The sequence below is a fragment of the Athene noctua genome, chromosome 8 (assembly GCF_965140245.1).
Source record: "Athene noctua chromosome 8, bAthNoc1.hap1.1, whole genome shotgun sequence".
NCBI lineage: Eukaryota > Metazoa > Chordata > Aves > Strigiformes > Strigidae > Athene > Athene noctua.
In genome coordinates, this window is record NC_134044.1 from 25,200,418 (window position 1) to 25,213,979 (window position 13,562).

Here is a 13,562-nt window from a genome sequence, read left to right on the forward strand (position 1 = left end):
ATCCAGTCCAACCTTTCCAATACTTTACCAAATGTTCACGTAGTAGAAAATGATCTGTTGGATTTATTAAAGTTAAGAGTTCTTTTGGGAAGGTGCATGGATCCATGTTTTTCTCTAAAACATTTCAGAGATGCCCTAGGAACAAGCAAGTGTAAGGCAGGACAAGTACCTTTCTGATCAGTGTTCAAACAGTAGGACTCTGCTTAAAAGGAGAGTCTTCCTAAAGATGTGATACAGAAGGAGTCTTATCATGTATCTACTTTTAACCACATTAAAACATGCCCAGCACTAGGCACCCAGTGAAATGCCTTGCTGAGTTAGGATGGAAGCACACATTTCAGTATCGTCTTCCAATTAAATTCAATGGTTTATTTAGATCAGGTGCTGTAAATTGTAAAACCAGCTCTCTGCATAGAAAAACCCATCTGCATAAACCTGAAAGGGACCAGAGGGAGTAGCAGTACCTCTTCCACAAAAGGTCCCCGTCCACCCCGCCGTGCAAGTACAGGCTCCGCTCACGTGGTCGCAGGCAGCTCCGTTCTGGCACTGACAGCTGTACTCACAGCTCGGGCCAAAGCTTCCCTCAGGGCATCCTGCAGTGGAGGAATCAAAACCAGATGATGGGTTAATTCTGGAGCAGATCAGGGATCAACAGGGAATTTTTAGATACATGGGAATTCTTACTATTTGCAAAAGAAGAATGAAGGCATAATGGTAACGCATTAAAATTGATGCGATTAAGCGTTATTCTTGGGTAGGCTGGGCTGTTTTTATTAAAGTCTATTTAGAAAAACACTAAGGTACTGAAAGACTAAATTCTGCAGAGAAAGCTACTATCATCTGACAGTTGCAAAGCCTGTGACTTCACAGGTTCTGCTTGATGACACTTTGCACACTGGTCTGGAGTTGCTTACAATGCACAACTCCTCTGGGACTTCATCGAGTCAGGAGGGGGAAAGCTCCCAGCTTCTGCATCTCCTTTTGAGGCCCTATCCTCTGTTTTCCTGCAAATCCTCCCTTCTCCAGAAAGCTGGAGGAAATATGAAATGTGGTGGCTTCTTTCAGAAAGCTCCAAGCTGATTGCTGCATACTTTACTTTCAGGCTCTGCTTTGAAAAATACAAGTGAAAACATTACATCTGGGGGACAGATTAGCAATTACATTTCCACAGCAACTAATGTAAGGAGTTTTAAAAGATTTGCATGGTACTCACTATCAGAAGAAAGAAAACAACACTTGAGAATGAAAATAATTTCTTTCAGGATTATAGGAAAATCAATTAAGAATAGGGCCAGTTGCCTAATTCACATTAGATATTTTGGACAGGCTGAACTAGAGATATACTTGGCTAACACAATATTACAGGGTCTGTAGTCATGTTTGAAGGTCTTGTGAACTTCCCTCTAAATGAGTTATGTAGATTATTGCCAGATCTCTTTTAAAAGAAGTGTATGATTTTATCATTTATAACAACAAAGTGATTTTTCAGGCAATCTGCAAATAATCACAGAGAACAGAAAACAATGAGGATTCTCAAGGACAACTCTATGTTTGGAATAGAGGGATGGGTTTGGTGCTACCTATTTGGTACCACAGCTGGGCAGTGATCAGAGACAGCGTGAATTTGGTTGCTCCTGCAGCTTAGTGACTCTACTAACTGGAACCAACCCCTGGGTCTCTTATAGAAGCTGTAGGTTGGGATGGGAGACAGAAAGATAGAAGGGTACCTTAAGTATTTCTTTGCTTCTAATCATCTGTGTCAGAAAATGGGCCATTGTTTAAATGCGGAGCTGTTTTGATGTATTTTTTGCACTTACAGTTGAAATTCAGACCCCAGGTTGAATTGGTGCAAAATCCCACTTGCTTCACCTCCTGTTCCCAAAGCTGCAGATCATCGTGCATCATGCCTCCTACACTAGTTTAACAAGTAAATACATAGAAGTGCACTTATGCCTTAAAAGCTTGACCCTGCTCAGTGTTTACTTTTCACTTGAAATTTCAGTCAGAGACCAGAGAATCTATGCAAGGAAAACAGTATTCCAGTGCAGTAATAGGTGTGGGGCTCTCAGCTGAGCTTTCTTCAGACCTGCGGTGTTTAGCCTGGAGCTGAGACTTTCAAGGTGATGGCAATGGGTCAGTACACTTCACAACTGATTTCACAGTCCACATCACAGAGAATCTGCCCCCTGCTCAGAGGCGCAGGCTGCTGCAATGCATGCTGAGATACATCCACCCTGCTGGAGAACCTGAGCTGCCTGCAAAGCCACAAAGGGAAAGGGCCTGACCTGCAGCAAGAGCCTAGAGATGCCCTGGGAGCAGAGGATAGTAAAGATCTCGCCTCCAAGGCGGCGTAAAATGTTTAGGGAAGAATTATGGTTTTCATAATCCTGCACACACAGATATAGATGTATATATGTGCATTTTTTTATACATATATATATATATACACATAAACACAATTAAAGTAGGATAAAAAGCAGGCTGAATAAAACAGAAAACCAATAGGCAGAACATTAAGGGTTGACTGATGTTTTGTTGATGGCAATGGCTTTACTGATTACCTTGCCAGAGAAGACAAAACCGAGCTATTTGGCTACTTTTTGTCTGCAGAGATGCTGTTTTGAGAGAGGTCAGGAGGCAAAGAGAAGTGGAGCTGTCAGCTCTTTCTCTGGGAGCTGGTCTTCCCTACTAACTCTCCTTCCATTCCCTCTGTGCCAACAGCAACAAGACCTGTAAGATCAATTTTCCAGGGTTTTTGTCTTAGGTCACCATTCCAGATTAATTGTTCTGACATTTCTGTGTGACACAAGCAGTTAATTCTGTCTATGCCACTGAGACTCTGGTAGCTACATCTGTGCTACTGTAAGACTGTTAAACTAATAGATAAAATATTTATTTAACAACATCGATATAATCACAGAATCATAGAATGGTTTGGGTTGGAAAAGACCTTAAAGATCAATAAGTCTCAGCCCCCCTGCCATGGGCAGGGCCACCTTCCACCAGCCCAGGTTGCCCAAAGCCCCGTCCAACCTGGCCTTGAACCCTTCCAGGGAGGGGGCAGCCACAGCTTCTCTGGGCAGCCTGTGCCAGGGCCTCACCCCCCTCACAGGGAGGAATTGCTTCCTTATATCTAATCTAAACCTACCCTCTACTAGTTTAAAGCTGTTACCTCTTGTTCCATCCCATATCCCTACCCTGATCAAGAGTCCCTCCCCATCTTTCCTGTAGTCCCTTTAAGTCCTGGGAGGCTGCTCTAAGGTCTCCCCAGAGTCTTCTCTTCTCCAGCTGAACCCCCCCAACTCTCTCAGTAAGTCATCATAAGGGAGGTGCAGCCCCCTGATCATCCTCGTGGCCTCCTCACTCCACCAGGTCCGTGTCCTTCTGCTGTTGGAGCCCCAGAGCTGGACACAGCACTGCAGGGGGCTCTAATGACAGCAGAGCAGAGGGGGAGAATCCCCTCCCTCGCCCTGCTGCCCACACTTCTCTTGATGCAGCCCCGGACAGAGTTGGCTTTCTGGGCTGTGAGCACACATTGCTGGCTCACAGTCAGTTTTCCATCCACTAACCCCCCCAAGTCCTTCTCCATAGGCTGCTCTCAATCCACTTGTCACCCAGCCTGGATTTGTGGATGGCATTGCCTCAAGCCATGTGCAGGACCTTGCCCTTGGCCTTGTTGAAATTCATGAGGTTCATGCACGGGTTCCCTCTCCAGCCTGTCCAGGTCTCTCAGGATGGATCCCTTCCCTCCAGCGTGTCAGCCACACCACGCAGCTCGGTGTCGTTGGCAAATGTGCTGAGGGTGCCTCGATCCCACTGCCCATGTCACCAGCAGAGATGTCGAACAGCGCTGGCCCCAACACCCACCCCTGAGGAACGCCACTCGTCACTGCTCTCCGCTGGGACATGGAGCCACTGACCGCAACTCTTTGAGTGTGACCATCCAGCCAGTTCCTTATCCACTGAGGGGTCCATCTGTCAAATCCACGTCTCTCCAATTTAGAGACAAGGATGTCATGTGGGACAGTGTCAAATGCTTTCCACAAGTCCAGGTAGATGACATTAGTTACTCTGCTCTTATCCACCAACGCTGTAACCCTGTTGTAGAAGGCCACCAAATTTGTCAGGCACGATTTGCCCTTAGTGAAGCCATGTTGACTGTGATACATAATTGATGATAATAATTATAATGATAATAATAATAGCAACTTAACTATGCAACTTATTACCATAAAATGAAGAGGATACCAAATGTTTGCATGGAATCAAAAAGGAAATAGGCACAATAACTGGGAAAAAAATCAAGTTGTGTTAAATATAGAGATACTGCTTCTGTCTCAAGAAGTTCCTGAGCGACAAATTGATGAAATCTGGGGAAACATATCAGGAATTATCTATATGCCTGATTTTATCCTCTTAAGGCATCTGCTATTGACCTCTGTTTGAGACAGATTAGTGGAGATCATGGGCCTCTGGTAAGACCACTGCGCATTTTTGTTGTTAATAAATTGAGGACCCTAAATCTTCCTGATTTTGTTTCTGTCATGTACATGTGAAGCATTTCTATGTGCCTGGCTTTAAAAAAAAGATTTATGAAGAAAAGTGTGGACTTAAAACTGGATAAATAAAATCAATATGGAAACTTTCATGCTGCAAGCCAAATATACATCAATCCTATCACTCACACAAGGTCTTAACATTAAAAATAGCTGTTGAGTCCAAAACAAGTCTGAAAATAACTTTTCTGGAATCCAAATTAGGGAAACTATCTAACCCTGATGAAACCCGAGAGCCCTGCGACGCGCTGGGCAGACCGGAGGCAGTACAGCCTGGAGGTCTTCCTGGAGGGAATTATCAGGAAAAACAATTTCCGCTGCTGGGTTCTGCAAACTCCCTGTGTTGACAAAGAGGTAACTTACTCCATTCACAGTGTTTCCCAGTGAACCCCGGCTCACAAAAGCAGGAGCCGGTGATCGGATCGCAGCTACCGTCGCTGTTATTGCAGACACACAGGTTTTCACAGCGCTGTCCCCAACGACCGCTATCGCAGGCTGCAATGTAAAGCAGTATTTGCATTGAGAATGAACTTCAAGCTCGGCTAATAGGTTATTTTACATCTAAATGAGAGAACAGAAAAGATGCAAAATGGGTCCTTAAAATACAGGCGCTCTAGACTAGACTCTCAGCTGCAGCATGGGGCACAAATCAATGGAAATAAATACAATTTTTGCTGATTTATTTCAGCTGAAAGTCAGGGTCCGTAGGCAGATATTATGCCATCCACATAAAACTAATCAGTCATAGTCAATCCATATCAATCAATCCACAGTCACAAACGCATAATTTCATGGAAATAAAATATCAGCTATTGACTCACTTAGCAAAAATCTGCATAACTAGAGTAGCTAGTGGGTAAAACAAGACAGATTTGTAAGCATCCTTCAAATTTTCCTCGAAACACTGGGAAATGCAACATGGACACAGACAGAAATCTCAGAGTCTTTGTTAAAGCAACTTACTGCTTTCATTCTAAAAATCACATAACACTGACACGATTACAAGGTACCAGAGCTGAAGCACAGCATCTCCTTCCCTTCTTGTAAGGATAAAGATGAAAGTGCCAATTAGGGGAACAGAAACCTGGTTTTGGAGTTGGGCATCTGTTTCATGGCCAGTCTGCAATAGTTGAAGAGCCACCTTACTGAAGAGAACTCTCTGCAAAACAACTGTTCTTATATCTTTTCCTAAATAGAAATAAAAGCGCTTTTTTTTATTGCCGTGGTCTCTTAATTGTTTAGGCAGCCTAGGGAGTTACAGAAAGCTATCTAAATGGCTCCACACATTACCAACTGGTTTGATTTTTAAAATACACATATCGGTGGAAACTTCAGATTTACCCAGAGTTTTCTTTAGTACCAGGTCTGAGAAGCCAGGGCCAAAACTTACTGCTGTCAACACTGGCAATTATTTTAAATGATTTTATGTGTTTAAGGCCAAGTTTAGAAAGAGGTTTGTATTCCATTGTTGGGGTTTTTTTGCAAGAGTGATCATAATGAATCAAGCAGAAAAGACATGAAACAGAAAAAGAAAATAATCAAGCAGGATAGCTTAGCATTTATATGGCACTACCCAAAAAGGGCAAATCTGCACTCTTACACAGCCATCAATATGGAGAGTGATGCTAAAGTCAACAGCAGGACGCCCTGCTCTTCCAGAGAACAGCATTTCTCTCAGCATTTATATTCACAAGTTAAGAAGTGACCTTAAGACACATGACTGTACGTGCCACTCACTTGTTGAATAAATCTCCCCTAAACAAAATGAAAAATTGAGAATTAATCTTGAAACTAATCTGCACTGAAAATGAAAAAACAAAACTGTCTGTCAGTCAAGATGTTGACAGGACAGATGGTACTGGGCAAAGGGATCCATAGTGTTGAAATAAGAGCTTATATCAATACTTTGCGCTTCATCAGCCACCTATTTCAATACTTTGAACCTAGATAATTAAGGATTATAACCACCCAGGCTGTGCAAACCCATAAACACACAATTTCAGAAGCAATAAGATTAGCAAAAGTATATTAAAAAACTGTAATAGACTAAGAACAAACAGAGCTGGTTCTTACATTTGCAGTTACGTCCCTGGGAGATACCATGTGCCCTGTAGAGTGAATATGCATTTGACTTACCATGTTTGCAGTCATGGCCAGTCCAGCCAGGGGGACATGTGCACTCTCCAGTGATGTGGTGACACTGAGCACTGCTGCTACAGCTGCATAACAGCAGGCAATTTTGTCCATAGTAACCATCGGGGCAGGCTGAAAACAAGATGAGCAGACTGCAATTTCACCGAGGTAATAACTCGGGCACGGACTGATCTTTTCAAACAAGACAGCAACAGCTTGCCCCCTAAAACATGCATTAGCTGAAGCCAGAAATCAAAATGGCAAAATAAAAGAAACATGTGTAATTTGTATACTAGGTGTCTGGGGCTGAGTCCTGTAAAGTGGGAATAGCTTGAGTGACTTTGGGGTACTTCTCCTGCACACCAGGATCCATCAGTGGAAGAAAAAAAGAGAGTGCAGAGCAAACCTAAATTAGAAGCGATTTTGTGACTAAGAAGGAGAAAAAATATGCCACCACTGAGGTTTTGCACGTCCCTGAGAGCCTGTCTATGCCAGCACAACACCCCTACCCGAGCAGCCTTCGATAGCCAGAGGCTGGATAAGGAGCTGTGCCACAGTAGCACAGACCAGTTGCTTGAGCATATTCCCATGGTCTCTGGCAGATCTGCAGAGGTAGCACTGGTACTACTCCTTCATCCTCACTACTGTTTAATCCTAAATTATATATGTCAAGGAGTGTTGCTGCAAACATAACACAAGAGTGGTGCTGTACAGGTCAATCGGTCAGCACCTCTTGCCAAACAACCAGGATTACAAAGCAAGTATTGTGGCTATTAAACGGTATTTTTAAGCACACGTTGCCATAAACTAGGCACAATGATAACATCGATTTGGGATGCAGTTTAGCTGGTCATCTGCATTTATCTGTAATCTCCCTCTGGTAAATAATGTCAAACCCAACCTGGGGAATTCCTGAAGCTGAATTCCTTTGCCTTGGACCAGCGTGTCTAACATAGCCAGCATTCACAAAACAGAAATCAAACAGACTTTCTTTTCATGGGGAAGGCTGATGTGAGGACTTACATGCAGAGCAGGATGCCCCAGTGTAGCCGGGGGGACAGTCACAGGCTCCAGTTTCTCTGTTGCACTGGCCCCCGTTGGTGCAGGGCTCACAGGAGAACTGGCAGTCTGGTCCCCACCAGCCCGACGGGCAATCTAGGGAAAAAAGCACGTGAGATGTCCCCAGTGCCATTTTCTGTTTCAAGACAGTTAAAGATTTCCGCTGTTACTTTGAAGAATCTAAAAATAATGGTAAAACTAAGCTGGATTGTTATATTATCTCTCCATACCTACAGCACTGTCACAGTAAACTTTTCGAAAGTCAACACACCTCTGTACTGCAGCACGTGAGAACGCATCTAAAGAGAGATACAAAGGTTCTCTTCTGACTTTGTCCTGGTGTATCTGTCTATTGGTTTGGTTTCTGATACAGTCAGCAGTATTTGGACATATCTGAAAAATTAATTATTGCACTCAGCAAAGGAAATCTCCAGAGGATGGTAATCTCCAGACAGATGCAGGAGGGGAAGGTTGCTGTTGTATTTTTCTGGGCTGAGGGGGGGTCAGGGTGGTCATACAGTCCAGAGGGATTGGATGTGAGGTGGAGGCCAGGTCTCTGTACAGCTCCACCTCCTTTGTCAGGTTCCTGCTTTGTGGAGCAGTGAGCCACAACATGGGTCCACACAGGGTAGATGTTCCTCAGGCTCTCAACAGCCAGAGCTCTGCAAGTGGTAGAGGGGCATCTTGTGGCCCTTTGGTAGTTCTGTGTCCCTGAGACTTTTTCATCCTTTTACTTAATTACCCACAATAATGCTCTCCTGTTTAATTCCTTCCTCTGTTCCAGGTCCTTCACTGGCTAGTTCTACAATAGCTGTCTTTGGTCAAGGCCTTTCCACAGCTCCCAAGGCACATTGTGTGCACGTGGCAGCACAGTCCCAAGCTCTATCTGGGACTCAGAGCTGCTGCAGTGCCCTGATATTGCTACCCAACTTGTATAAACCCAGCCCAGCATACAAATCACTATTATTAATTAGAGCAGAGAGATAGGTCAGGGTAACTGAATCACGCTCTCTCCTTTACAAACGATTCCATGTGGTTGATGTCGTTATGTTCGGCACCAAGACTTATCCTTTATCCATTCTGCAAATGAAGCATACTGCATTGCAGCAGTTTTGGTGGGAAACAGAATAATTCCACTTCTTATCATGTCTTCCAAAGCAAGACACTCACTACCCTAAATCCAATCTCTAACACACCTTGCTCACATGTAGCACCAGTCTTCCCAGCTGGGCAAATACACTGTCCTGTCTTCGGATCGCACGGTGCTTCTCCACAGCTGCATCTCTGCCCACAGTTCACCCCAAAGCTCCCCGGCTGACACGCTGGTCAAAAGAAAACCAAAGACATGGTTAGTATAAGGAAGTGTTTTGAAGACATTAGGAGGCACCACCACCAGCAACTTTAAACTGAGCTGTGCTGGTTGGTACAAAGTGATCAATGTTAGCATCAGTGTCTCAGTGACTGGTGGTCTGTAATTAACTGCAACAGCTCTAGAAAATCTGCATCTGAAGCTTTAAAAGGAACTATAGCTACCTGGACAAATGTTAGTTTTAGTAACTGGTCTCAGCCTTCTGCCTCGACCTTTGCAAGCAGAGCGACACAGCAGTTGCCAGGCTCCAAATATCATTTTGGCTTCAGTAGGGAATTGCCAAGTCATATCCACAACAAACGTGCCCTTTTATTTGCAACTTCTATATCTAAACCTAAATTTCCTGAGTAAGCTTTCCCACCCAAAGTACCTCCCATGAAAACATGCAGTGAGTACCTACATAAATGGCATTTTTCTCCATGAAAGCCCAGTGGACATGGATGTTTGCAGATGCCTGTCTCACGATCACACAAAACATCAGTAGAACAGTTGCACCTCAGTTTGCAACCAGCCCCATAAAAGCCAGGTGAGCACTCTGAAAAATGCAAGTAGAGACAGAACATGTATAATAAAAAGGAAGAGTTAAGAAACTGAACAAAACTCAGAAAATAATTTGGCAGAAACTTGCAGAAAACGTATTATAATGTATGGTTAAAAGGTGCTGATAACGAAGCGTAAATACTTATTAAACAATTGCATGGACATTTCAAAGAGGTTACTGCTTAAATACAGCCCAGAAACAGAGCAGCAGAATACTTAAGGATATATTCAATTACAGCCATTACAGAATTACTCTTCTTATCTGTCTGTACCTTCTGCTGCTCTCTGCCTTGGTGCAAAGCCAGTGCTGGGCGAGGGATGCTCTCCCCCAGAACTGAGCATGTCACCAAGAATGCTAAAGACATTAAATATTGTCACTATTATTCTCCACAAAATCCCCCAGAACTAGTGTCATAAATCCGACACATTCCTGCCTGCCCAGAGAGGAATCTGAAGGGAGAATCTTTATTGCGTTACTCCATTACTGTCTGGAGAGGGCTACTGAGACATGCAAACATGAATGTGGAATACAATTCTCTTTGAGCTACCCCCAAAAACTACAAAGAATTAGTTGAATTCAAAGACCTGCAAATCTGAAGGAAAGCAGCATTACTGAAACCATTTACAAATAACCCTGCTGCCATAAAACAGTTTTTACCACTTATTTACTGTCTGTGCAGAAAAAGGAAAGAACAAAAGTGAAAACTCCCACAATCTTCATTATTTAGAATTAGAATTGTATTAGAATTTGGTTTCTAGGGTCCTGTTGTCATTTGATCAGGCTAGAACTCCTGCATTCCCCTTGATATCCCTGTAAGCCCTGTGATAGCAGACACTCATGGTGTTTGCTGGATGAAAAACCACAGACAAAATAATTAGTAGAATATGAATATATTAGTAGTAGCAGCAGCAGCCGAACAAAGCAGATGGGAGAAAGAATGAGAAACAATGCTAGGACAAAGGAATAAGCAGACATAGGAAATGTGGCTTTCTATTATACCTTTCTGACACTTTTTGCCATGATAGCCAGGTTTGCAGGTGCAAGTCCCGTTCCTCGCATCGCATTCCAGTGTGTGCTCTTTCACGCACTGACACTCCTCCGAGCAGCCAGCTCCGAAGGCCCACCTGGGACAGGCTGCAGCCAGATGAAAAGGAATCATTAGCTCTGTAATTATGCATGAGTTATGTGAAATTGCACACTGCTGCAGAATGCAACTGCTGCAAAAAAAGCAAAACATTCATTTTACTTTCAGCAAATACATCCACTTTCCTATGACAGTGCCTATTAATGTGTGGGTGTGTAAAATACAGTTTACATGATTCCTTTATTAAGTAATTCATTCCATTTCAAGCAATATGGGGTGGATGCAAGAACCAGAAATGTTTCAAAGCAAATTTAGTTAAGTTTCTGAATGAAAAAATATTTGGAAACACTCCAAGAAAAAAGATTTCATGAAAAAAAAAAAATCATCACAACTATTTTTCAATCTTGTATAGAATTTACAAACAAAACCTGTAAGTGCAAAGAAACTTGATCATCTCTTTTGTAACATTTTTGTTTTGATTCTTTTTATTCCCATTTAACATTTTGCCCTCATCCTGCCCCAGCCAACCCTGCTCCTCAACTCCCACTCCAACCGTATTGGCAGCCACTAACTACCTCCGACCAGACTTTAAGCTCTCCAAGAACTCTAACATTAACTTGCCCACCCACAACCCAATCCTACCACTAGTCCTCACCTTTGTGTATCATTAAATCTCCGTCCTATGGTAAAGATTAATTGCTAGAGAAAAAGATTGATGAAATTTCTGGGGCTTCCTGACACGTGTCAAAAGTTGTGTCCTCCCGCTGCTCCCAGCTCATTGCAGAACCCCAAAACTCGCTCATTTTATACATGATGTGGAATGTTTTTAAGACTAACACATTGTGCATGTGTTAAATAAACAGATCTGAAAAATTATGGGGACTTACTAAGATGGCAGAAGCGCCCGTAGAGCCCGGGGTCACACAGGCAGGCTCCATAGAGTCTGTGGCAGTAGCCGTTGTTGGCACAGTTGCACGGTTTGTTACAGGTCTTCCCAAAGAGTCCTTTTGGGCAACCTTTTGAGTGCACAAACACAACAGGGCATCAGCTCTTCAGTGTTAAAATATAAACACCAAATCAGCCCTCTTCTTGTTGAGCTACAGAAAAGACCACACTGATTTTGTCGCTGAGCTGGGGCTCATCCTCACAAGGCACTTGCTTTCTCTTACCCTTTGTCTTGCCTAATATTTAAACAAAAGCCATGGCAAGGCAAGCCACAGGGTTAGAGTCCATCTCACACAGCGGAGTCCCTAAGATTTACCACGCACAGTTACATCTAGATAGAAACAAGGGGAAAGAAGTGGTGAGGTTTCAGGCACACAGTAGAGGCGGCAGGACACGGGGAGCCGTACCATCCTCGCAGAGCTTGCCGAGCACGCCGGGCGGGCAGCGGCACTGCCCCGTGACAGGGTCGCAGGAGCCTCCGTTCTGGCATTTGCAAATGCTGGCACAGCCTCTGCCATACGTCCCGGGGGAGCAAGCTGCAGAGAAAGCAGGGAAGATGAATGGGTGAAGAAATCCTTTCCCTTTGCGAGAAATGAAGAGAAATAAGACACCAGTCATCCAAATTGTGCAAGAAAAGAGTCCCGTTAGTCAAGCAGGCTCTAAACAAAGTCATATTCTTTTTATATAAGGTAATACACACCCATCTAATATTTACTAGATTATTTTAAAAGGACCCCTTTTAACCAAGCTTACTTATGTGAAGTACAATGTGATGTATCCAAATTCTCCCCTGCAAACGCTGCCCTCCACACAATGCGTGAGGCTCAAAAAAAAAACCCCAACCCATAAAGTACAAAGTGCAAAATATCAGAGTACAGTTTTGAATATTTGGAGACAACTATTTTAAACTTCCCCCTCCCAGATACTATCATAAAAATAACGTTGTGTTTTTCTAACACAGTCTCTTAAATTCCCCAGATGTTCATGGCAGAAATGGATCCACAACAGCACAGGATTCTTTCCTAAAGAATCTAATTGCTCCAGCGTAAAACAAACTGTGAAATGAAGCCTTGCTCCACTGTTCGCAGCCTGAGCTAGCTGAGTAAATACAGTTGCTGGAGTCATCTGACTTAACTGACATTTTATCAATGTACATTAAGAAACTTGACATTTCACATCAATTTCCATTCGGCTTCTTTGGTGCATTATTGGGAAAGATGTCCCTGCCCATGGCAGGGGGGGTGGACTAGATGATCATTAAAGGTCCCTTCCAACCCAAACCATTCTGTGATTATTACAGAAATTTAGTTCCAGTTTTCTCAACTGTTTAGCCTATCCTAAACCCATGAACTATGCTGTATAGTAACAAAGCGAGAGAAAAGAGTGAAAGCAATCACATACAACTAATTCATACAGATTATATATTGTATTTATCACTGTCAATGCTTACTTCATCAGACTGCAGGTTTGGCTCAATAACACACTCCAATTAAAGTTCTTTAAATTCCAAAGGCAAATTCCACCAGATTACATGCATTGATATCTACTGTAAATATAGACCAATAATTTTACTATTATCATTTATGAAGTGAACTAAAGAATTTGTGTCCTGTCTTGAAATTTTTATAATCTATCCTGAACCACTAGAGCACCTTAAATAGAAGTAAGAATATCCTAACTTGATAGCTTGAACTGTCTTGGGAAGACTAGAAATTATCATTTTAATCCTCTTCATTTTTATTCTTGCAGCTGTCCCCAGTGTTTACAACCCAAACCCATGATCAGTCTCCCAGAATAACTACAGGAAGACTTGGTTTTAATCATATGATGTTTTTTTCTATATCTCTGTCCTTGTGGTGATGCCTCCTCAACAAT

At 43.0% G+C, this 13,562-nt stretch overlaps 1 protein-coding gene across 1 annotated transcript in view; it reads right to left on the reverse strand.

Annotated features, from left to right (window-relative positions):
- Nucleotides 1–13,562, reverse strand: part of LOC141963000 (uncharacterized) — a 202,978-nt gene that overhangs the window by 32,191 nt on the left and 157,225 nt on the right. Inside the window, exons 15-23 of the mRNA XM_074911850.1 lie at nucleotides 12,095–12,223; nucleotides 11,630–11,758; nucleotides 10,658–10,792; nucleotides 9,518–9,652; nucleotides 8,945–9,070; nucleotides 7,713–7,844; nucleotides 6,693–6,821; nucleotides 4,920–5,051; nucleotides 465–593 (exon numbers count right to left, since the gene is read on the reverse strand). Of these exons, the coding sequence (XP_074767951.1) occupies nucleotides 465–593; nucleotides 4,920–5,051; nucleotides 6,693–6,821; nucleotides 7,713–7,844; nucleotides 8,945–9,070; nucleotides 9,518–9,652; nucleotides 10,658–10,792; nucleotides 11,630–11,758; nucleotides 12,095–12,223 (1,176 nt within the window). The remainder of the gene's footprint in view (nucleotides 1–464; nucleotides 594–4,919; nucleotides 5,052–6,692; nucleotides 6,822–7,712; nucleotides 7,845–8,944; nucleotides 9,071–9,517; nucleotides 9,653–10,657; nucleotides 10,793–11,629; nucleotides 11,759–12,094; nucleotides 12,224–13,562) is intronic.